This window comes from Giraffa tippelskirchi, chromosome 10 (assembly GCF_054371585.1).
Source record: "Giraffa tippelskirchi isolate mGirTip1 chromosome 10, T2T-mGirTip1v1.2.pri, whole genome shotgun sequence".
Classification (NCBI taxonomy): Eukaryota; Metazoa; Chordata; class Mammalia; order Artiodactyla; family Giraffidae; genus Giraffa; species Giraffa tippelskirchi.
The window spans coordinates 71773340-71796034 of NC_137284.1; the positions used below are offsets into that span (position 1 = coordinate 71773340).

Below are 22695 nucleotides of genomic sequence, written 5' to 3' on the forward strand. Positions count from 1 at the left end.
GAGAGACCTGGGAGACCTGAATTCGATCCCTGGCTTGGCAAGATCCCCTGGAGATGGGCATGACAACCCACTCCAGTATTCTTGCCTGGAGAATCCCACCGACAGGGGAGCCTTGCGGGCTACAATCCACAGGGTCACAAAGAGTCTAACATGACTGAATGACCTAACACTTTTCACTTTCAGCCATATTTTGAACAGGTCTTACAATGCTGAAATAACTGAGTTTGTTCTATTTCTTTAATTTCTGCTTTTCTTCTTACTTCATTCGCTATTTTGGATATTTGTTTGACTACTATGTGATACACTGAATTCAGTTAGGTCTATAAAAGAAGGCACAGATCCATACACTGGACAAAACCTTGAAGGCATTAGGGAAAATAAACTAAGTACCCCAGACAGCCTCAATAAACCAAAGCATGGCTTTCACCCAGGAAAACAAATGATTTTCAGTTATATCCTGTTTGTCATTTGTGGTTACATTAAACAATAATTAAATTATATGCTCCAGGAAACAGGTAGGGGTGGATAAGCGAAACACAAAAAGCTGCTATTGTTTGTTCAGATTATAGATCAGCATTCTTCAGGAGTTCCTTTTCTTTTATTATAGGAGCTTAACAAACTCAACAACTTAACAAAAATTGAGTTGAGGACACTTGTGATTTTAGGGGTACTGTGATGTATAAAAACATTAAATGCTATCTTTTTCTATAGAATTTTACTTTAAAGAAGCAACAGCCAACAATCTAGTTAAACTGGATCATGGCATTTTCAGCTGAAGTCTTCCACCACTTCATTTTGCTTTTAGCACAAAATATAAGCAACGGTAGTGGTCACAGTAGCAGTGGAGGTGGTAGCAGTCACAGTAATCTAACAAAACCTACAAGACCGCATTTAGACCCATCCTAGTCTCTTGTCCTTACCTCCTACCAGTCCACCTCCACTCCAGTCATACAAGTCTTATTTCAGTGCCCCTGAACCGAACTCTTTGAGGGTTTTCACACATTGCCCCTTCTGTATTTCTCTTTAAATAGCTAACTCCTGCTTACCACAGTCTGTGTGTTAGTCGCTCAGTCATGTCCGACTCTTTGAGACCCCATGGACTGTAGTCCGCCAGGCTACTCTGTCCATGGGATTCTCCAGGCAAGAATACTGGAGTGGGCTGCCATGCCCTTCTCCAGGGGATCTTCCCGATCCAGGTCTCCCAGGTCTCTCTTAAAAGCAGGTTCTTTACCATCTGAGCCGCCAGGGAAGCCCCATCACCAGTCTAGCCTCAAATGAATGCCACATCTGCCAAGAGATTCTCATTTACTGCTCTCTACTAGCAATTTAAATCACTGTCCAGGGCTCCTTTACATAAGGACAGTTTAGTTTTTCCTAGCATAGTTATCACAATTTGTAGTTACACAGTCTGTGTATTTGTTTACTGTTTTATCCCCAACAGTACAGTATGCCCCTTGAGAACAGAGAACTATACTTGCTTAGTTCAACTGCCTAAATCCAGTGCTTATTTTTTTTTCATTTTTCTTATTTTTAATTGAAGGATAATTGCTTTACAATGCTGTGTTAGTTTCTGCTGTACAACAGCATAAATCAGCTGTAAGTATACATATATCCCCACTTTCTTGAGCCTCCTTCCCACCCCAGCCCCATCCCCAGTGATTAAATCTTGATAGGCATTTAATATTTAGTAAAGACATTCATGAATTAAGGAACTAATGAAAATGAAAGACTAACTTTCCTACTTATAAATTCCTTACTATTCTCGGCACGGTATATAGCATGAATTATTTTTCAACAAGAGCTGGGAAGAAGGGGAAAAATCTCTTCCATTACTGTCTACTGCCCTGATGTACCTTCTGGAGATCTCTGTCTCCGAAGTAGCTCAGTTCTGTGAAATACTTCAGTCTCCTTAAAGAAATCAAGCCTGATAATGAAGACTTGAAATTTAACTTAGAGTGAAATGTGCACATGAATGGAGGGTGGAAGAAGGGTTCTCTGTTCAGTTAATTCTTTATTTCACCTTTTAGCTACCTTTCCATGTGTTTGGTGTGTATCATTACATTTGAGTTGAGATATTCACTATAGTGAGGTATGTGTCACAATCTAGCATGGATAATTATAATAAGCATAACCAATCTCTTCCTTTAGTTTCATGAGGAAATATTCTTTCTTTTTATGCCAATAAAACAATCTTCCCATTGTGTACTGAGCAGCACCACACCGACACAGATCTGCCCTACAGATGCCTGGACTTCATAGTGCGACTTCATGCTTTTTATATGTTCTTTTCAAAATTAGACAAAAGCTCTAGAGGTAAAAATATTAGAATATGTGGCATTTTGCATCTGTAAGTTATGGGCTGAAAATGCTGTAAGGTAAATGTGCCCTTATAAAGGGAGAGAAAAATGACAGAAAACTGCTAATTAGTTTCCCAAGGAGACTTCTTTCTGACCTTAGGTATAAGCCTTCTGTCAAACTTTCAAGTTCTCTTCTTTCATCTTTTCTTAGAAAAATATTCAGTAGTAGAAATCATAATGAATCAAGCAGCACCCACAGTCAATGAGTTACATATCTTAGGACAAAATATTAAGCCATAGATCTCCCTATTTTTATTTGTAAAATGAGAAAGAAGGTCATAGGTTTATTTTAAAGGATTAAGGTACATATTTTTCTCTCTGGAACATGGAGGGCACTCAATAATTGTTAGTGTTGTGACTGTTTATAACAGAAAACATTCTGATACAGTCCTTGTGTGGTTTAATAGTTTTTAGGCAAATTTAGGAGCCAGGGCAGATTTAGCAGAAAGGAATGACATCTCCTCTTAAGGTCAACCAAGACTGCCTGAGTCAGTTAACAGGACACACGAACTTCTACTTTACAAGCTATACCTTCATTAGGCTCATTTCTTCTAAAATTCAGTCTATACTCAGTATGTTTCATCAGATTATGCAACAGGTTATAGGGCTATACTATGGACTGATCATCATAAAAACATGAACAAATTAGTCTTTAATATTTTTTCTTGGTTGGAATCTGAAAATTTGTTAAGCTGGCTTATATTGGACAGACATTTAGTTCAGGAGATTATATTCATTCCTTGGTGAGAGTATGTCCTCAGGCCATAGTTGGCGCTCCTTGTCTGGCACTGATTCCAAAACTGTTCAGCATTTCCTGATCAACTCTGCAATTTTTATACAGAATTTCTGGTAGACTTAAGTACTAAGGACTAGATTCCATACATTAATAGATTGTACCTACATTTATTTGCCTAGGGAATTATAGTTGAGATGGCTAATGGTCCCAATGAGGAAATTTTAGGTACAATAAAGCAAATTGCTGATGTTCAGAGGAGAAACAGGCCTATATATAGTCTGCCTCACAGGCCACAGATAAGGAGGATGGCAATACTAGTGGGCGTTTTCTTTTTTGCAACTTAGTAAGAGATTTATTTGAGATAATAAGTTTGTGATAATCAGTCTCTAATACACACCCCACAATGATATCCACACTTTCCAATATGTACAATCTTATATGATTCCCTTCTCTAGAGTGTGGGCTGGACATACAGACTTGCTTCAAATCAACAGAATACGAAAGACACAATGGAGTGTCACGTGTAAGATTAGATTACAAAAGCACTGTGCCTTCAGTCCTGAGTGCCATGTGGTGAGGCAGCCCTGAGGAGAAGCCCACATGCAAGTGATTGAGACCTACTAATAACCGGGTAGGTGTGAGAGCAGAATCCACTTCCACATCAAGTCTTCAGATTCGACTGCAGAGGACAGTCTACAGAGGTCAGACAGCTTGACTGAAATCAGATGAAAGACCTCGAGTCAAAGGAACCTGGCTAAACTGTGCCTAGATTTCTGACCCACAGAAACTGTGAGAGAGTAAATGTTTGTTAATTAAGGTCACTACATTTTGGGGTAACTTGTTATGCAGCAAACATGGTACAATATGCAAGACAATGTTCAGCTTAGTAATAAGAAGTCATGATCGTTTATCTATTCATTTATTTATCTATTCAACATTCTAAAAATGTCCGTCTTTTATCAAGACTGCATCATGATTTGGGAAGACCTCACGTGGGGCTGTAAAGCCTCCACAGAACAAAAGAGAAGGATACATAAACCAGAATTCAGAGAAAAACAAGCAGGAAAGGCTTCCTGAGGAAAATGACATCATGCGTGAAGGCCATGAGGCAGAAAGTACTATCACATTTGAGAAACTACAGAAAGTAAAGCTGGCCGGAAGAGGGCATGGTTACAGAGTGCAGGGCTCTTTGGCCAAGGTACCAGTTAAGACAGATTTGGTGTCACTTGAGTCCAAGTTCACCTCCATGTATCTGTTCTGCTCCTTCATAGCAATGTTAACAAGAACCATTTAAACATCCCCTCTATGTCCCAGTTCTTTCTTCTGGAAAATAAGGATAACAGTACACATTTCAAAAGGTTGTTAAGGGCATTTGCTATGGCACCTAACACAAAATAAGTGCTGAAAATTGCTGGCTGTTATTATTGCCGTTTTTGTTATTTTTATTAGTCGTACTAGTAAGATGTGAGAGATCTTATGAGACATACCAAGGAATTTTCATACTACTTTAGAAGCAATGGAAAACCAAGAAACAGATTTGACTGGGGGATAATATAAGATAAACAATTTATAATCATCATTCAAACAGTCTCATAAAGAATAAATCTGAGAAGAATAACATTGAAGGCCGATGGGGAGTTAACAGACTGTTACAATAATCTGGACAAGAGTCATGGTGTGTAGAACAGTGGTAATCAAGAGAAAAGGAACATAGGAAGGATAGTAAGAGGTAGAATTCAAATGCTTTGGAACTTGATTTGCTTCAGGAGTGAGATAGAAGATGAGTTATACCTTACACAAGGTTTAGGTAACTAAGTAAATGATACACATTTTCAGAAACTGATATCCCCAGCAGATGGAGAAGGACTGGCTGGAAAAAAGAAACTGTGAATGTGAAACATCATCGATATTTAAAGGACTTCTGATTGAATATACAGATCTGACATTCAGGAAAGTGATTAAACTCAGGGCTAGAGAATATTTTGTGTACCTAGCAAATAAAAGATACCTGAAGCCATCAACTTTTTCTTTTAAGAAATACACTTACCTATGTACAAAAATCTAAAAATCATCAATAGAATCTTGAATCCTGCAAAAGAAACTTGCATGAAGAAACCAAAAAATGAAAAAGGTTAATAAGAAAGACAAGATGTTACAGAATCCACTGGATAAGATTCCTTCTAGGAAAAAGAAGAGTATCATACAAGGGAGTCAAGGGATACAACAGATAAGGTAAGAACCAATAAATGTCTTATGGATTTCCCATAGGACGGTCACGGAGGACCTCATGGAGAGCAGTTCCCATGGAAGGTTGGCCTAGAAGCCAGGATGTGATGACTGAGGAACGGGAAGATAAATGATCCTAAACTTATGCAAGATTACCACAGGGTAACCTTGTATTTAGAACTATCTCTTTGTTTTTGTTTTAATGGAAGGAACATGGATCAAGGTGGGGAGGGAGAAGAGAAGAGCAAAATCAAAGCTCAGGAGAGGAAATAGTTTTCATGAGAGGATGGCTACAGAAGCAAGGTTCTTGAAAGATCTGGTGCGTGGAAGATAAGAATGTTCTCACATTTGAGTATGTAGTTACACTCTGAAGCTAGAGGCAAGATCATATCTAAGAGCGGAGGTACTAATGGTTGAGTTAGACCAGTGCTTCTCAGCTGGAGGGTGATTTTGCCCCCCTCTAGGCAACCTTTAGCAATGTCTGGGAACATTTTGCTTGGTACAACCAGGGGGTGTAATACTGTCATCTAGTGGGTAGAAGACAGGTATGCTGCTAAACTGTACAAGGTATAGGAAAGTTCCTCACAATATATAGTCCAAAATGCCGATAATGTTGACATTAACAAACCTGGGTTAGACATTTAAGGGGAGAGGAAGAAGTTTAAAATATCCACTGAGGAGAACAGGGAGCTGACGATGGAATCATGGTATGCTTACTTTACAATATTCAGTGCTCACTGAAGAATGAAAATCATTATTTTTAAATGATAATAATCTGCACTGCTGTGTAATTTTCTCCAGCAGTATTAAGATGAAATATAGGCTCAGAGAAGTGAAAAGTTAAATTGACAACATGAACGAGGTTTTACAAAACAGGTCTTAATAGAAGGACAAGAGAATTAGAGATACTGATAAAAGAGCCATGATCCACTAAAGTGAAGGATCATGGTATCCAAGTAAAGAAATGTATGAAACAAAAGGTAGCTGAAAGAGAGAAGATAGCAGGCTTCAAGTTTTCAATGAAATTTAAATATGCGCATTGAGAGTAATTGAGCAAAAGTAAAGAAAGATAAAACACTGCAGCCAGAAGTTAAGAAGTAGCCTTAGTATTTATCTTTCAGCACAGTTAAGATGATGGCAACTCATATCCACATGAGACCCAACAGGCAGACAGATGAAGAGCACTGAAAATAACAGACACTGGAAATGAGGAGGAAAGGACCCGAGAAGCTAGGGTGCTGGGAAAAAATCACACAGTGCCAGTTATACATATTGTGTGTATACCTAAACTTCATATCATATCATTATTTAAACAATGATTCAAAAAGATACACAGTCTCCGATGTTCACTGCAGCACTATATACAATAGCCAGGACATGAGAGAAACCTAAATGTTCACCAAACGAAGAATGGATAAAAAAAATGTGGTACATACAGAAAACAGAATATTACTCAGCCATAAATAATAAAATAATACCATTTGCAATGATATGGATGGACCTAGAGATTGTTACATTGAGTGAAGTCAGAAAGACAAGTATCATATGATATCACTTATATGTGGAATCTAAAAGAAAAAATGCTACAAATGATCTTAACAAAACAGAAATGAGTTACAGATGCAGAAAACAAACACATGGTTACCAGTGGGGAAAGAGAGGTGCAGATAAATTGGGAGATTGGAATTGACTATACACACTACTATAAAAAAAAAAGCGCTAAGCCGTGTCCAACTCAAGATCTCATGAACTGTAGCCTGCCAGGTTCCTCTGTCCATGGGATTCTCCCGGCAAGAATACTGGAGTAGGTTGCTATTTCCTTCTCCAGGGGAACTTCCTGACCCAGGAATTGAACCCAGGTCTCTCCCGCACTGCAGGCAGATGCTTTACTGACTGAGCTACATGGGAAGCCCCACTAGAAATAAAACAGATAACTAATAAGGACCTACTGTATAGCATAGGGAACTCTTCTCAATAATCTGTAATGACTTATATGAGAAAAGAATCTTAGAAAGAGTGGATATACATATATCATATATGTATAACTGATCCACTTTGCTGTATAGCAGAAACACAACATTGTAAATCAACTATACACCAATAAAAATTAAAACAACAAAACAACAAGCAATGAAACAGAAATTCTGTTAAACAGAAATTTCTGTTAAAATAGAGCTGGGAGACCAGAAGGGGGTGCTCTCACAACCTGTTACTACAGTTTGTTCTACAAGAGCAAACACTCAACTTTCCTGGAGAGGACTCAGCAAATGGAAAACCATGGGCTGTCCATTCACTTTAGCCCTCCCAACTTCCTTTTCCCTTCTATAAAAGTGTTCTTCCCTTGCTATGGGGGTACTTGCATGTGGCTTGTCATGGTTGCAGACCACAAATTTCACTTCTCTGTTTACCCCAAAGAAACCTATCTTTGCTGAAGAAAGATATGGCAGTCTGTTTTAGGTCAATAATTATCAAACATATACAGGAAAAGCAGGAACAAAAAGAGACTACTGCAACACTTTTTAACAAAAAGGACTCTTTGTAGTATCTAATACTGAGAAGATCAAGGTATAAGTCACATAGGATCCAACAGCTGGGTGCTCAACAAGAGTGTTGAACCCATTTTTAGAACCCAGCTTTCTAAAGCAAGGGTTGATAGCCAAAGTTCCAGTCACAGTCTTTCAGGGTCCCATCCTATTGGTTTCTACACTGAGTGGGTAAAGCATGAATGAAATTATCCAAGAGTAGAAGACTATTTTTCAGGTAAAATGTTGCCAGTGTCCAAACTATTGCCTCAGGAGGTCAGACAACGGGAAGTTATCTACACTTAAATATCCCCCAGGACACAGCAGTGAAATTAGGGCACAGAACCTAGAAACAGATTCTTAGCAGTGAATTCAAGACACAAAACAAAGAACAAGGTGCTAAAATTTCCAGCAACAGAAGTAGAATAACTAGAGTCTACAGATAGAAGCAACATGGAAAAGAAGAATGTAGTATATAACCTTCAAACTCAAGAGACAGCTGAGATAGCTGCCATTTCTTTTCAGCTTTAGATTGTTGCTCCAAATGCTACTGGTAGAATTTAGCACTGATTGCCATCAAAACCACCGAGAGGAGCTTGTTAAAAACTGACATTCTAGAACTTATCCCAGATGATTCATAATGTTTACACATTTCAGGAATCTATGTATTTAGCAGTTCATGGATTTAATACAGGACTGAAATTTGGAAACTAGTAGTATTTACTACTTGGACATGTAGTCAATGAACATGAAATTGGGCAAACTCTGGGATATAGTGAGGGACAGGGAGCCCTGGCATGCTGCAGTCCATGAGGTATCAAAGAGTCAGAGAGGACTTATTGACTCAACAGAAACAACGATTTACTACTTAATACTGTCACACCTTCATCTCAACTCATCATTGTTAAGTCTATTTTAGTCCCTATTCATTGAAAACTTATGATATGGCAGATGCTTTTCTAAGTGCATTAAAATACAATTTTAAAGTTCAACTGCCCCAACAACTTTACAATGAAGGTATCATTAACATTTTCAATTTAAGGTAAAGAAAATTGGGCAATACAACAGACAGCTGAGCACCAGCTGCCTGATATCAGAGCCTGTTCTCTTTACTGTTATCATGATAAAACTAGCCTACTAAAATAAACTTGTTCCTTTTACTTTCAACTAGAATTATGTAAGTTGTTAAAAAGTCATCATATATTGACCATAACCCTGGGCAGTTACACAATTTAACGAAAACAAGAAAATTGTTGAAAGCTTACTACAATCAGTTTGGCAAGCAAAACATTTCAAAACGCAAGATTATCATAAAAATAATGGATGCCCTTAGGGGTATAATGTATACCCCTAGGTAGGTGTATAATTCGTATACACCTCCTCACACTCACTACTACTTCTGCATTTCCTTAACCCTAATATTAAATATGAGGTTAACTTGGACATTGACCAGTTCAGAAAAAGGAGGTGGCAGCAAGAAATATACATCCACCTCTTCAGTATCATAAGTATCCTATCTTTTGCAAATGTGTGTCTCTTTTTTTCTCTCAATTTATTTTCTTCATGTTTTCAATGGATTTTACTCAAATATGTAGAATGCACCAGACACTGTGTCTCTCAGGACAAGTGTCAAGCTCATGGGGGCCCGAGTGTACCAGGGCAGGGGGTTTCTAAGGAGTCACACTGACTCTAAAGTTTAAAGGAGAAATAGAACTCAGAGGGTGAAGTTAGGGAGGAAGACCAGAAGAGAGTAGATGAAAGGAATGGACTGTATGTCAAGTCAAAAGTGCAGGTAAAACAAAGAATTTTGTTAAAGTGAAATAAGAAAATTAGCTTGAAAGCATTTTCATGCCTTCCCAAAGAAGGTATCTTTGTACAATTAAAGTATGTGGCAATCTAATATCATTTATCAAACTGGATATCTGAATACTTACATTTAATTCAGTTTTTAGCATTTCTTCAAGACAACGACCTACATGTTCTTCATCTTCTTCTGTGTCCATAACTACACAAACTTGTTGTGAAATTCTTTCTGAAATAAAAAAGAGATGAAATTTTAAGCTTCAATCAGATTGTGAAACAAACCCCTAATACACTGAAACCTATACTTACCTGCTATTCATAACTATTGAATAGGGAGTTGTGGGCTTTGGGCCAAGTGAAGTGACCTGAACTACACAGAGATATTCTTGACTCATTGACCAACCAAGCCAGTAAATCTATGTATTTAACATTTTGTGGGTGGATAACTGGGACATCATGTAAGCAACAGAAATAAGAGATCTTCAGAAACATCTGAAGAGAGTAACTGGAGGTGACAGCTATTTTGCTCAAGACTTCAATCCTTCTGCATTTACAAGGAATCCCCCAGGATCTGATAGAATCCCTTCTCTCAAGCAGATCCTCTCTTTAGGCCATCAGATATCTCCTGCATACAGTTCACTGTGCCATCTGGTACCCTGATGACACACAGCATTTTTCTTGCCATTCCTTTAGGTTCAGTCAATTCAATTAAATTCCTGCCTGTTTAACTACTATCACAAGTTAAAACAGCCAAAAATAGATATTCTCCAAATTTGGAAGGCTTGAAATGATATAATTTAAAATCATAAGCTGTATGACATAGAGACAGTCACCTTGGTAAACCTTGGATACACTCACAAAATATGCACAGTCCTCCTTTATAGCAGATATAAAATACTAAGAAAAGGCTATATTACTACCAATTTAAGAAAATATTTCATGGTATTATGTCAAGACTTTTTTTAAAAGCCTAATTTTAAATAGGAGTCCCAAATCAAAGTAGGTTTAACACTTGACCCAGCTGCTTCTAACACTGGTAACTCCGTATAACAGACTTTCTATAAACACTGTTTGGACGGCGGAGCCTGGCGGGCTGCCGTCTATGGGGTCGCACAGAGTCGGACACGACTGAAGCAACTTAGCAGCAGCAATAGTTAATGATTCATCCAAACAAAGCTGAGAATGACAAACCACTTAAAATGTCACCAGTTAATGGTGTTCCTATTACTATCCACTTTCCACTTATCAAGAGTATTACATGTTCCAAGAGTCATACACTATATTCACATCAATTCTCATGATGATTGTACAAATAGTATTATTGTGAATCTATGTAACAGATTAAGGAAACTTTACTTCAGAGAAACAAAGTAACTTGCCCAATATCACAGGGTTATGATTGGAAGAAAAAGAATCCAAATCCAAAGAAATTAAGCACACAAACACACAGCTATTCTACAGCATTAAAATGAAAAGAAAGAGCTATCTGACATAAACTGAACATCAAGGATTTTCCTATGAAAGTTCCTAATGTTTCACAGTCATTATCCCATTTAATGGCTCAAAATAAATATGCATTATTAGCTAAGTATTATAATTCTTGTTTTTTACTCATCACAAGGTACTTAAACCCAGGTCTTTCCAAAGCTTGTGCTTTTTCTATTATGCTGTCTACCTTATTAATGTGAAACATTCTTTTACATTCACTCTTTTACATCCTACAAATTCAAGAAAACTAATACAGGCACAGTAATTTAAATGGATTGAGAGGATACTTCTACACTGAAAATGGACCTGCTATAATTGTAATATCTTAAAATCATTTTGTCCTTTTAGGACTGTGTTCACCCATCAGTAAAGCTCCTACCAAGTTGAAAATGTCTATACTTTTAAGTTACATGAGCCAAGACATGGAAGCAACCTAAACGTCCATCAACAGAGAATGGATAAAGAAGATGTGGTATATATTTATGCAATGGAATATTATGCAACCATTAAAAAGAATGAAATAAAGCCATTTGCAGCAGTGGTGAACAGACCTATGGACTGTCATAATAAGTGAAGGAAGTCAGACAGAAAAGGAGAAATATTGTTTGACATTCCTTATATGTGGTATCTAAAAAAAATGACACAAATGAACTTATTTACAAAACAGAAACAGACTTACAGAACAAATTTACAATTGCTGGGGGGATGTAGGGAAGGGATAGTTAGGGAGTTTGGGATGGACACATACACACTGCTATATTTAAAATGGATCGCCAACAAGGACCTACTGTATAGCACATGGAACTGGGTTCAATGTAATGTGGCAGCCTGGAAGAGAGTCGAGTTTGGGGGAGTATTGGATACCTGTGTATGTATGGCTGAGTCCCTTCACTGTTCACTTGAATCACAACATTGTTATTCAGCTGTACCCCAACACAAAATAAAAAGTTTTATATACAAGAGCCTAATTAAATATAATTAATAACACAAATGAATGGTACAGATAGTAAGTACTACAGAACATCACTGTGATTAGAAAAATAAACTGGTTGACAATATTAGATAATTCTTTACACTAACATGAGCTAGAAGTTCATTCTTGAAAGGTGAGTAAGCTTTGCTTAGTGGAAGCAAGGGGCTTTGAAAGCTATGAAGAGAAACAAGATTTTTTAAAAAACTTAATGTTTGGGGAGTAGAAAGAGTATAAGCATGAAGTTACTCTGATAAGATACAAGATATTGATAAGATACAATAAGCACTCAAAAAAACATGGAATGATTCAGCAATGAACGCTGTGAAGCCAGAACATAACAGTCGCATGCTATCCTGAACACTTGAGTGTCCTGGAAGCTTTAGATCAGAAGGCTATAGTTATTGCTTGTAATTATAATACAAGCAATAGCTTTTGAAAATCAAGTTAACTCAAATATGTGTTGTATTCTCTCAAATATTCGAATATTTGGACTTTATAACATCCTAGTAAATGTCCAATTACATTTCCAAATGTTTCTCTCACATACCAAAAAATTATAATAAAAAATCTAATGTTTAAGCATCAAGTAATTCACTACATATACAATGAATATGATGGCACCATAATAATTCTTACTAATTTATAAAATAATGCATAAACAATACTTTTTAAAACAAAACACAACATATGCAGATATCCCTTCTTTGTTGCATCATATATCCTTTACCTAACTCCAAGCCCTATCAAGTGTAAATCAACAATAAATTAAAATTGACATTATCTCCCTTCAAAAATGAAGTACAGTTAGCCCTTGAACATGGGTTTTATCTGCAAAGGATCCACTCATACACAGTTTTTCAGTAGGAAATACTACAGTTCTTAGTATGGTGCTATACAATCCACAGTTGGTTGAACCCACAAACAAGGAGGACCAACTGTAAACTACATGTGAATGTTCAGTTTTGTGGAGGGTCAGTGCCTCTAATACCCATGTTGTCCAAAGATCAACTGCATGAATAAAATGGAGTAATTAAAAATCTATGACATTAATTTCACGCCATGTCTCAGATGTTCTAAAAAGAAAGCTTTCGGGAGGGGGGGATCTTTGCAATAAATTTTACAATAAATTTGCTCAAAATCACCTGCTTTTTTAGACAAAAATGACACCTTTAAAATATCAAGGTTTTCAATTATGGATATATTTCTCTATTTATTAATATCTTCCTGAATTTTTCTCAATGCTTTATAATCTCCAGTACAGAGTCCTTTAGTAATTTTTGCTAAATATCTAAACAACTTTGTTTATGCTATTGCAAATAATATTTTATTACATTTTCTCTTTGTTGATACACAAAAATATAGTAAGATTTCTATACAGTTTTTGTATTCAGTAACTGTGCTAAACTCACTTATAAATTCTAAGAGTTTACAACTTATTTCCAATTTTTTATATATAAAAACATGTCAGTTGTGAACAAAATTTTATCTCCTTTTTTCTAACTCATAATGTTTTAATCTGATAATGCAATCTTTGGAATATTGCTATGTTTATGATAAAAATTAGCCTGTAATTTTTTTCTTCTAAGGTCGTTGTCAGATTTTTACTAAACATTTACACTGCCTTCATAGGATGAACTGGAAAATTGTTCTCTATTTTTCTATTTCCTGGAAAAATGTGTTCACTTCAGTCGCTCAGTCATGTCCAACTCTTGGCGACCCCATAGACTGCAGCACACCAGGACTCCCCGTCCATCACCAACTCCAGGAGTTTACTCAAACTCCTGTCCATCCAGTTGGTGATGCCATCCAACCATCTCATCCTCTGTCGTCCCTTTCTCCTCCTGCCTTCAATCTTTCCCAGCATCAGGTCTTTTCAAATGAGTCAGTTCTTCACATCAGGTGGCCAAAGTATTGGAGTCTCAGCTTCAGCATCAGTCCTTCCAATGAATATTCAGGACTGATTTCATTTAGGATGGACTGCTTGGATCTCCTTGCAGTCCAAGTGACTCTTTAAGAGTCTTCTCTAACACCACAGTTCAAAAGCATCAATTCTTTGGCACTCAGCTTTCTTTAGAGTCCAACTCTCACATCCATACATGACTACTGGAAAAACAATAGCCTTGACTAGATGGCCTTACTGGCAAAATAATGTCTCCTTTTTAATATGCTGTCTAGGCTGGTCATAAGGAGTAAGTGTCTTTTAATTTCATGGCTGCAGTCACCATGAAATTGATGTTATTTGACGTAAATTGACATTATTTCTTCTCTTTAATGGTTTTGTAAAATTCACTGGAAAAGCCAACTGCTTTTGTAGTAGCATTTTCAGTTAGATTCATATCTTAAATGGATAGACTACTTTTCCTAGTTGTATTTGCTTATGAATGTGTTCATTTGACCTAAATTTAAATCATTTAGCATAAAGCTGTAGATTGAATGTTTGTGTTCCCTCCAAAACTCATACTGAAGCTTTAACTCCCAATGTGATAGTATTAGGAGGCAGGGTCTGTGGGAGGTATATAGGTTTACATAAAATCATAAGAGTGAAGTCCCCATGATAAGATTAGTGCCCTCATAAAAAGAGAAAAAGACACCGGATTTTCCTCTCTCATCCATGTAAAGATTCTGCAAGCCCGGACGAGAGCCCTTATTTGGGAAATAAATCTCCTAGTGCTTTGATCTTGGACTTCCCATCTTCCAGAACTGTGAGAGATACACTGTTGTTTAAGCCACCCAGGCTACAGTATTTCATTATAGGGCTTCCCCGGTGACTCAGATGGTAAAGAATCTGCCTGCAACGCGGAAAACCCAGGTTCAATTCCAGGGTCCAGAAGATCCCTTGAAGAAGGGAACAGCTATTCAATCCAGTAATCTTGCCTGGAGAATTCCATGGACAGAGGAGCCTGGGAGGCCACAGTCCATGGGGTCGCAAAGAGTCGAATGTGACTAAGCTACTAACACTTTCACTTTAAGATGACCAACAAAGTTATTTACAACATCTCATTGCAATGTCTATGAGTTGCACCAATGCTCTCTTTTCATTTCTGATGATAATTAGTTGAGCCTTCAATATTTTTCATGTTGAGTTTTGCCAAGGTTTTATCAACTTTATTAACGTTTTCAAAAGAAAGTTTTATTGACTCTATCTTAGGCTTATTTTCTAACTCATGACTCCTTACTATTTTCTTCAATATCTTCTTCATTCCACTATTTGGGTTTAATTGACTGTTGTAATTTCTTACAAAAGATGCTTAAATAGTGGGCTCTCTGATTTTCCTTTTTTCTAATACAGTCAACCCTTGAACTATACAGGTTTAAATTGTGAGAATCCACTTACAGATGGAATCTTTTTCCATATATACATTCTACAGTACTACACAACTGTGACTGGTTAAATCTGTAAAGGCAGAACCTCAGACACAGAAGGTTAACTGTAAAGTTATCCATAAATTTTACACTGTGTGGAAGCTGAGGTTCCAGCCCCCGTGTTGTTCAAGGATCAAAACTTAAGGCTGTAAATTCTCCTCTAATAACAGCTTAATCTATACATTAAACTTTATGATATTTTTCAGTTTAAATTATTTCATTTTCACTTTTCTCACTGCATACATTTTTAATTTCCACTGTGATTTCTCATTTGACTCATGGGTTATTAATTTTTATTGTTTTTATTAGTTTGCTATTAGGCAATGAGTGGTCAAAAATTTAGCAGTTTAAAACACCAACTAATTAACTCACAATTCCAAAAGGCGGACAAGAAAGAGTGAGAAAGAGCAAAAGAGGGCATGAACATGCCCATGGGGCCTGACACATAGAGAAACGATCAAGCAAACGGGGCAAGATATAAAAAATCAGTGAAATGGTGATCTGCGTAAAACACAGATGGAAGTTATATGTACTATTCTTACATCTTTTAAGGGATTCCCTGGTATTTAAAGTGGTAAAAAAAAAAAATCCACCTGCAATGTAGGAGACCCTAGTTTAATTCCTGGGTCAGGAAGATCCCCAGGGGAAGGGATAGGCTACCCACTCCAGTATTCTTGGGCTTCCCTGGTAGCTCAGCTGGTAATGAATCCATCTGCAATGCAGGAGGTCCTGGGATTTGACCCTTGCATTGGGAAGATTCCCTGGAGAAGGGAACGGCTACCCGCTTCAGTATTACAGCCTGGAGAATTCCTTGGGGTCACAAAGAGTCGGACACAACCGAGTGACTTTAACTCAGTCTGCATAAAAGACAGATGGAAGTTATATGTACTATGCTTACATCTTTTAAACTTACATCTTTTCAGTTCAGTTGCTCAGTCGTGTCCGACTCTGTGACTCCATGAATTGCAGCATGCCAGGCCTCCCTGTCCATCACCAACTCCCGGAGTTTACCCAAAATCATGTCCATTGAGTCGGTGATGCCTTCCAGCCATCTCACCCTCTGTCGTCCCCTTCTCCTCCTGCCCCTAATCCTTCCCAGCATCAGGGTCTTTTCAAATGAGTCAGTTCTTCACATCAGGTGGCCAAAGTATTGGAGTTTCACCTTCAACATCAGACCTTCCAATGAACACCCAGGACTGATCTCCTTTAGGATGGACTGGTTGGATCTTCTTGCAGTCCTAGGGACTCTCAAGAGTCTTCTCCAAAACCACAGTTCAAAAGCATCAATTCTTCAGCCCTGAGCTTTCTTCACAGTCCAACTCTCACATCCATACATGACCACTGGAAAAACCATAGCCTTGACTAGACAGATCTTTGTTGGCAAAGTAATGTCTCTGCTTTTAAATATGCTATCTAGGTTGGTCATAACTTTCCTTCCAAGGAGTAAGCGTCTTTTAATTTCATGGCTGCAATCACCATCAGCAGTGATTTTGCAACCCCCAAAAATAAAGTCTGACACTGTTTCCACTGTTTCCCCATCTATTTCCCATGAAGTGATGGGACCAGATGCCATGATCTTAGTTTTCTGAATGTTGAGCTTTAAGCCAACTTTTTCATTCTCCTCTTTCACTTTCATCAAGAGGCTTTTTAGTTCCTCTTCACTTTCTGCCATAAGGGTGGTGTCATCTACATATCTGAGGTTATTGATATTTCTCCTGGCAATGTTGATTCCAGCTTGTGCTTCTTCCAGCCCAGTGTTTCTCATGATGTACTCTGCATAGAAGTTAAATAAGCAGGGTGACAATATACAGCCTTGACGTACTCCTTTTCCTATTTGGAACCAGTCTGTTGTTCCATGTTCAGCTCTAACTGTTGCTTCTTGACCTGTATACAGATTTCTCAGGAGGCCGGTCAGGTGGTCTGGTATTCCCATCTCTTTCAGAATTTTCCAGTTTATTGTGATCCACATAGTCAAAGGCTTTGGCATAGTCAATAAAGCAGAAATAGATGTTTTTCTGGAACTCTTTTGCTTTTTCGATGATCCAGCAGATATTGGCAATCTGATCTCTGGTTCCTCTGCCTTTTCTAAAATCAGCTTGAACATCTGGAAGTTCACGGTTCATGTATTACTGAAGCCTGGCTTGGAGAATTTTGAGCATTACTTAACTAGCGTGCGGTAGTTTGAGCATTCTTTGGCATTGCCTTTCTTTGGGATTGGAATGAAAACTGACCTTTTCCAGGCCTGTGGCCAATTTGCTGGCATATTGAGTGCAGCACTTTCACAGCATCATCTTTTAGGATTTGAAATAGCTCAACCGGAATTCCATTACTTCCACTAGCTTTGTTCATAGGTAAAAAAACAAAGGGAAGTTATGTGTACTATTCTTACATCTTTTAAGTTTGAAAGTATATTAAATATTCAAATCCCTCAAAACAAATAATACACAATTAAAAATAAATTTATATACACACATGTACACATAGTCAGAGACTTCAAAATTCATCTAAAATTTTAATTATGTGAGGTGATGGATCTGTTACCTAACCTTATTGTGGTAATCATTTCACAATACATACAATCAACAAATATGATTGTATTTAACATACAACTTAAAATGTTTTATGTCAATTATATCTTAATAAATTCTCCTCTCTGTTCATTAAAGATCAACTGAGCAAAACATAAATAAGGACCTATATTCAAGACAATGCAACATAATACTGAATAAAGTGAATCTTTTATCATGTGGTTTCTGCATTGTCTGCTGATCTCAGTAATTCTCACTCATATTCTACACAGAGGTCTGTGCCAGTTGGCTACTTTCTTACAGTTTCTACAGTTCGTATCAATATTCTTTACCACCAACAATCATTAATTTTCTACCTGGCTGTGGTCATTTAAAGTCTAAATTAGGTTCAACTGGTTCTCAACCATGGTTGCACATAAGAATCAACCCTCAGTATCCTTTTTGCTTCGCCTTTATATTTTTAAAATACATATGTGTATAACTCACCCAACAAGTTTCTTGCCTCTATTTTCTGAAGCTCCAAAAGTGATCCTGATGCTCAGCCAGGGTGAAAGCTTCAGCTTACTCGCTGCACTAATTTGCTATATTGTGAGATTTATAAAGATTTCTGTATCTTTAAAAATACACAAATTACCTACTATAGTTGGTTAATTTCCCCAAAGTGGTATAAGTCTTTTTGAGTATAATCACTGGGGGGTACCTTTTCAGTTTTCTATCATGTGCACATTGTGCCAATTGGAGAATGACCAATTTAGTGAGAAAAAAATGTGCTGGGTTACTCATTTTTCTTTGATATTTGGGGTGTGAAACTTTTAAAGAAACCCAAATCCACCCAACTCCTGCACTGATCTGCATGACTCACTGGGGTTTACACTTTAGCCATTTCTTGCTCAATACTGTAAAGGCAATGCCATAAGAATAAAATGCCATGCTTATATTTCAACTACAGGTATGAGGCACTTCTTGGGTGTCCAATATTGGTTACATTATTGAGGCAAATGCAATTTTTCAAAATTTTACACAAATTTTGTATCTGAAAAGATTCTGAAAATAATATAGTCATACTTTGACAGCATTTTACATGTATGAAATGAGAAAAGGGGCTAACAATTTCTATGTAAAGCCATATTTTCTATTAATATAAGGAGTCTGTCCTGTGCTTAGCCACCTCAGTTGTGTCCAACTCTTTGTGACCACATTGACAGCAGCCCACCAGGCTCCTCTGGTCGTGGGATTCTCCAGGCAGGAATACTGGAGTGGGCTGCCATGCCCTCTTCCAGGGGATCTTTCTGACTCAGGGATCAAACTCACGTCTCATGCATCTCCTGCATTGCAAGTGGATTCTTTACCGCTGAGCCATCAGGGAAGCCCAATATAAGGAATTTATAAGTATCTAAAAGAAGATATGGGAATAATAAAAGATCCTACAGAAGGATTAATGAAGATTATATGTAAAGTTATGCAGAATTCTTTGACACATACATTCCCAATAAATATTCACAGAATAAATACTTTTATGGTCATATACATTCAGTTAAGATATAAATTAAGACTCCTTTTATTTTATCAAAGTATGGACCACCTCTAATTCCACACAGTGTCTTGCGGTCTTCACCTTTCAGAGTTTGATAAACAATCCTTTTCAACTTTGCCCCACTTTTTTTCAAGTTTCAAAGTTTCACCAAATATGCAGTGGTTCTGTGTGGTAATGGAATACATATCTTTTTTTTTTTTTGGCCATGCCAGGTAGCTTGCAGAATCTTAGTTCCCTGATCAGGGATCAAACCTGAGGACCCAGGAATGAGACCACAGGGTCCTAACCAGTGGATCACCAGGGAAGTCCTGGAATACACATCTTAACTAATAAATAGTACCCTGTTTTCACCACTGAAATCTTCTATAGCTAAAATAGATACCTTCTAATTCTAATTATTCATATCTTAATTTGTCCTCTAGACCTAGGCTAAAGCATCTTGTGTTTGTGCTCAGTCATGTCCAACTCTTTAAAACCCCATGGAATGCAGCCTGCCTGGCTTCTTTGCACATGGAATTTTTCAAGCAAGAATACTGGAGTGGGTTGCCATTTCCTATATAGGGGACCTTCCCTAACCAGGGATTGAACCCATGTCTCCTGCATCTCCTGCATTGGCAGGTGGATTCTTTACCACTGTGCCATCTGGGAAGCCCCATGTTAAAGTATCTTATATGATTTCTGGTAATGATTCCACAAACACACACTGACAGCCTTAACTGACAATGTTGATGTACTTAAGATCTTTATCAACAAAAGACATCTGCTATAACCAGACTTGTGCCATGCAGATGGAAGGCTAAAATGGGAAGGAATGTAGCTATAGGAACAGAACTCAAATAAACTGGACCTCCTCAAATCCACATTTATTCTAGTATTCTGCAACTCAGGAAGAGGGGAGAAAATGCACAATATTTTAGATTCACTTTTTTCAGGAAGCACAAAACACTTTCTCAACTTAATCTGATTAATCCTTATTATTTCTCAATGCAAACAAAGTACTTAACAACTTCCTTGAGGTTAATGATGAAATCAAAAGAAAAACAGAAGCCTTTAGAATTCTTAATCTACTGGTCTAACTATTAATAAAGCACTTCTTAGAAGCTTTCAGAGGTTAAAATAAAAACAAAAACACTGGGGGAAAAAACCATAAAATCATTTGACTTCCCAGAATCATAAAAACATTCACACAAGAATCTATTCTTTGTTCTCTCCCCCAAAACGACCTAAGGATAAACTGGAAAACCACTGAAATTAAATCATACCTGACTAGTCAACTTGACAACTAATATTTTTCTGAGTTTCAATCTTCATACTACCCTCTTTTATAAACAGCTTTTTAAAAATCTTCCTAAAAGGCACCTGTGTCACATGAGGAAATATTTTGATATTTAAACCAGTAGGGTACATCTCCCTAAAAAATCATTTTAAACATGTACTCGAATTTATACTGAATAATTTGATTTACATATCACATTTGGTGTCACACAGCTCTCAAAGGGACTTAACATAAAAAACTGGAATATAACTTGGAAATCAATAGGTTAGTATAAAAGCTGTAAGCATTAATTAACAAACTGAAAATTTTCAGTTAATACCTCCTTCCCATGCATGACAACTTCTAAATGGCCAAAGTATATGTATGATTGCCAATAATTAATAATAATGCCAAAAATAATGTGCAACTTGATTTTACTTTACTGGCTATGGTGATTAACTTTGTATGTCAACTTGACTGGGTCATAGGATACCCAGATATTTGGTCACACATAATTTGGGTGTTTGCTGTGAGTATTTTTAAATCAGTTTAACACTTATATCTGTAAACTAAGTAATGCAGATGGCTCTCCCTATTATGGGTGGTCCTCAACCAATCACTTGAAGACCCAAATAAAACAAAAGGTTGACCCTCCCACCAAGTAAGAAATGATTCTCCTGTGTAACAGCTTTACACTGAAACCTGGCTTTTTCTGATTCCACAGAATCAGATTCTGATTCTGCTGGCCTTTGGACTTGAACTGGGATACTGGCTTTGTAGATTTTGGACTTTTCAGCCTTGATAACCTATAATCATGTAACCCACTTCCTTATTGTGTGTATACACATCTCATTTATCGTGTTTCTCTGAAGAACTCTGTCTAATACATTGACAAGAAAACATTTGAAGCATTTTTCAACAGATAACTCAGTATTACAAAGTCCTCACTGGAGGATTCCCATTCCCTTTATTTTACATGGAGCAGCATACGATCACCCCTGATTCCTTGATTTTACACCTTATTCTTCAGTCGCTAAATCACAGCACCTTCAATTCCCTGCACACATCACGATCCTTGCACTTAAAGTTCATGATCCCCCTGCCTGCAGTGCCATTACATTTCCTTGTCTAATCCTCCAGGAAGGGCTACAGCAAGTATCACCTGCATTAGTAACTATAGGCAAATGTTTTAGATGTATTTTGGTGGTAAGAGAAAAAAAGGGGAGATAGTAACAGAATCACCAGGGAGACTTTTTTGAAACTACAGTCCCCCATCTTCAAACCTCCAGGTCTGATACATAAAGATCTCTCTCTCAAACACATATAAACACACAACTAGGATTCTCCTTATATCCAAGTATGAATCACCACATCACTGAATCTAAGTGTCCCTGGGGAAAGGTCTCTCACCATAGTTTCAGAACAGGAAAGAAATCCACATGTACTGTGACCCTAGTAAATCTATCCACAAAGCACATGGTCAGGTGGTACACACCAACAGAGCCATATCAGTTCCTTATAGCCAGGCATCATTCTGGTTGTCAGTGCATTCGTTCTGATTATTTAGTACTCATGCCATTCTATAATTATTTGCAATACTGCATTGTTTTTTACTATGGTAGATTCTTTTATACATATTTCATTTAATCATCCCAAAAACCAAGGAGAGCAATTCCCCATTTTACAGATGAGGTAAGTGAGGCTATAAAGCCAGTTAAGTTGCTCAAGATCATACTGCCATGCATTGTGAACTTTAAGCTGTCTAACTCAAATCTATGGAAGGTAGTATCCTAAATGATACTATTTCTCTCTCTCTCTCATACTGTTTTGCATTTTATTTTGCCTTCATTATAGTTTTTACATTGGATTATATTATCTATTTGTTCTTTTCTCCCCAAAATCACAAACTC

At 37.3% G+C, this 22695-nt stretch overlaps 1 protein-coding gene across 12 annotated transcripts in view; it reads right to left on the reverse strand.

Moving 5' to 3' along the window:
• The window catches only part of CRPPA (CDP-L-ribitol pyrophosphorylase A), a 417735-nt gene that overhangs the window by 249785 nt on the left and 145255 nt on the right, over positions 1-22695 (reverse strand). For all 12 annotated transcript variants that reach the window (XR_014067823.1, XR_014067824.1, XR_014067826.1 and 9 more), the window contains one exon: positions 9776-9873. Coding sequence is in view for 6 of the 12 variants with exons in the window: in XM_081537647.1 (XP_081393773.1) it covers positions 9776-9873 (98 nt within the window). In the remaining 6 variants the exon portion in view is untranslated. The remainder of the gene's footprint in view (positions 1-9775; positions 9874-22695) is intronic.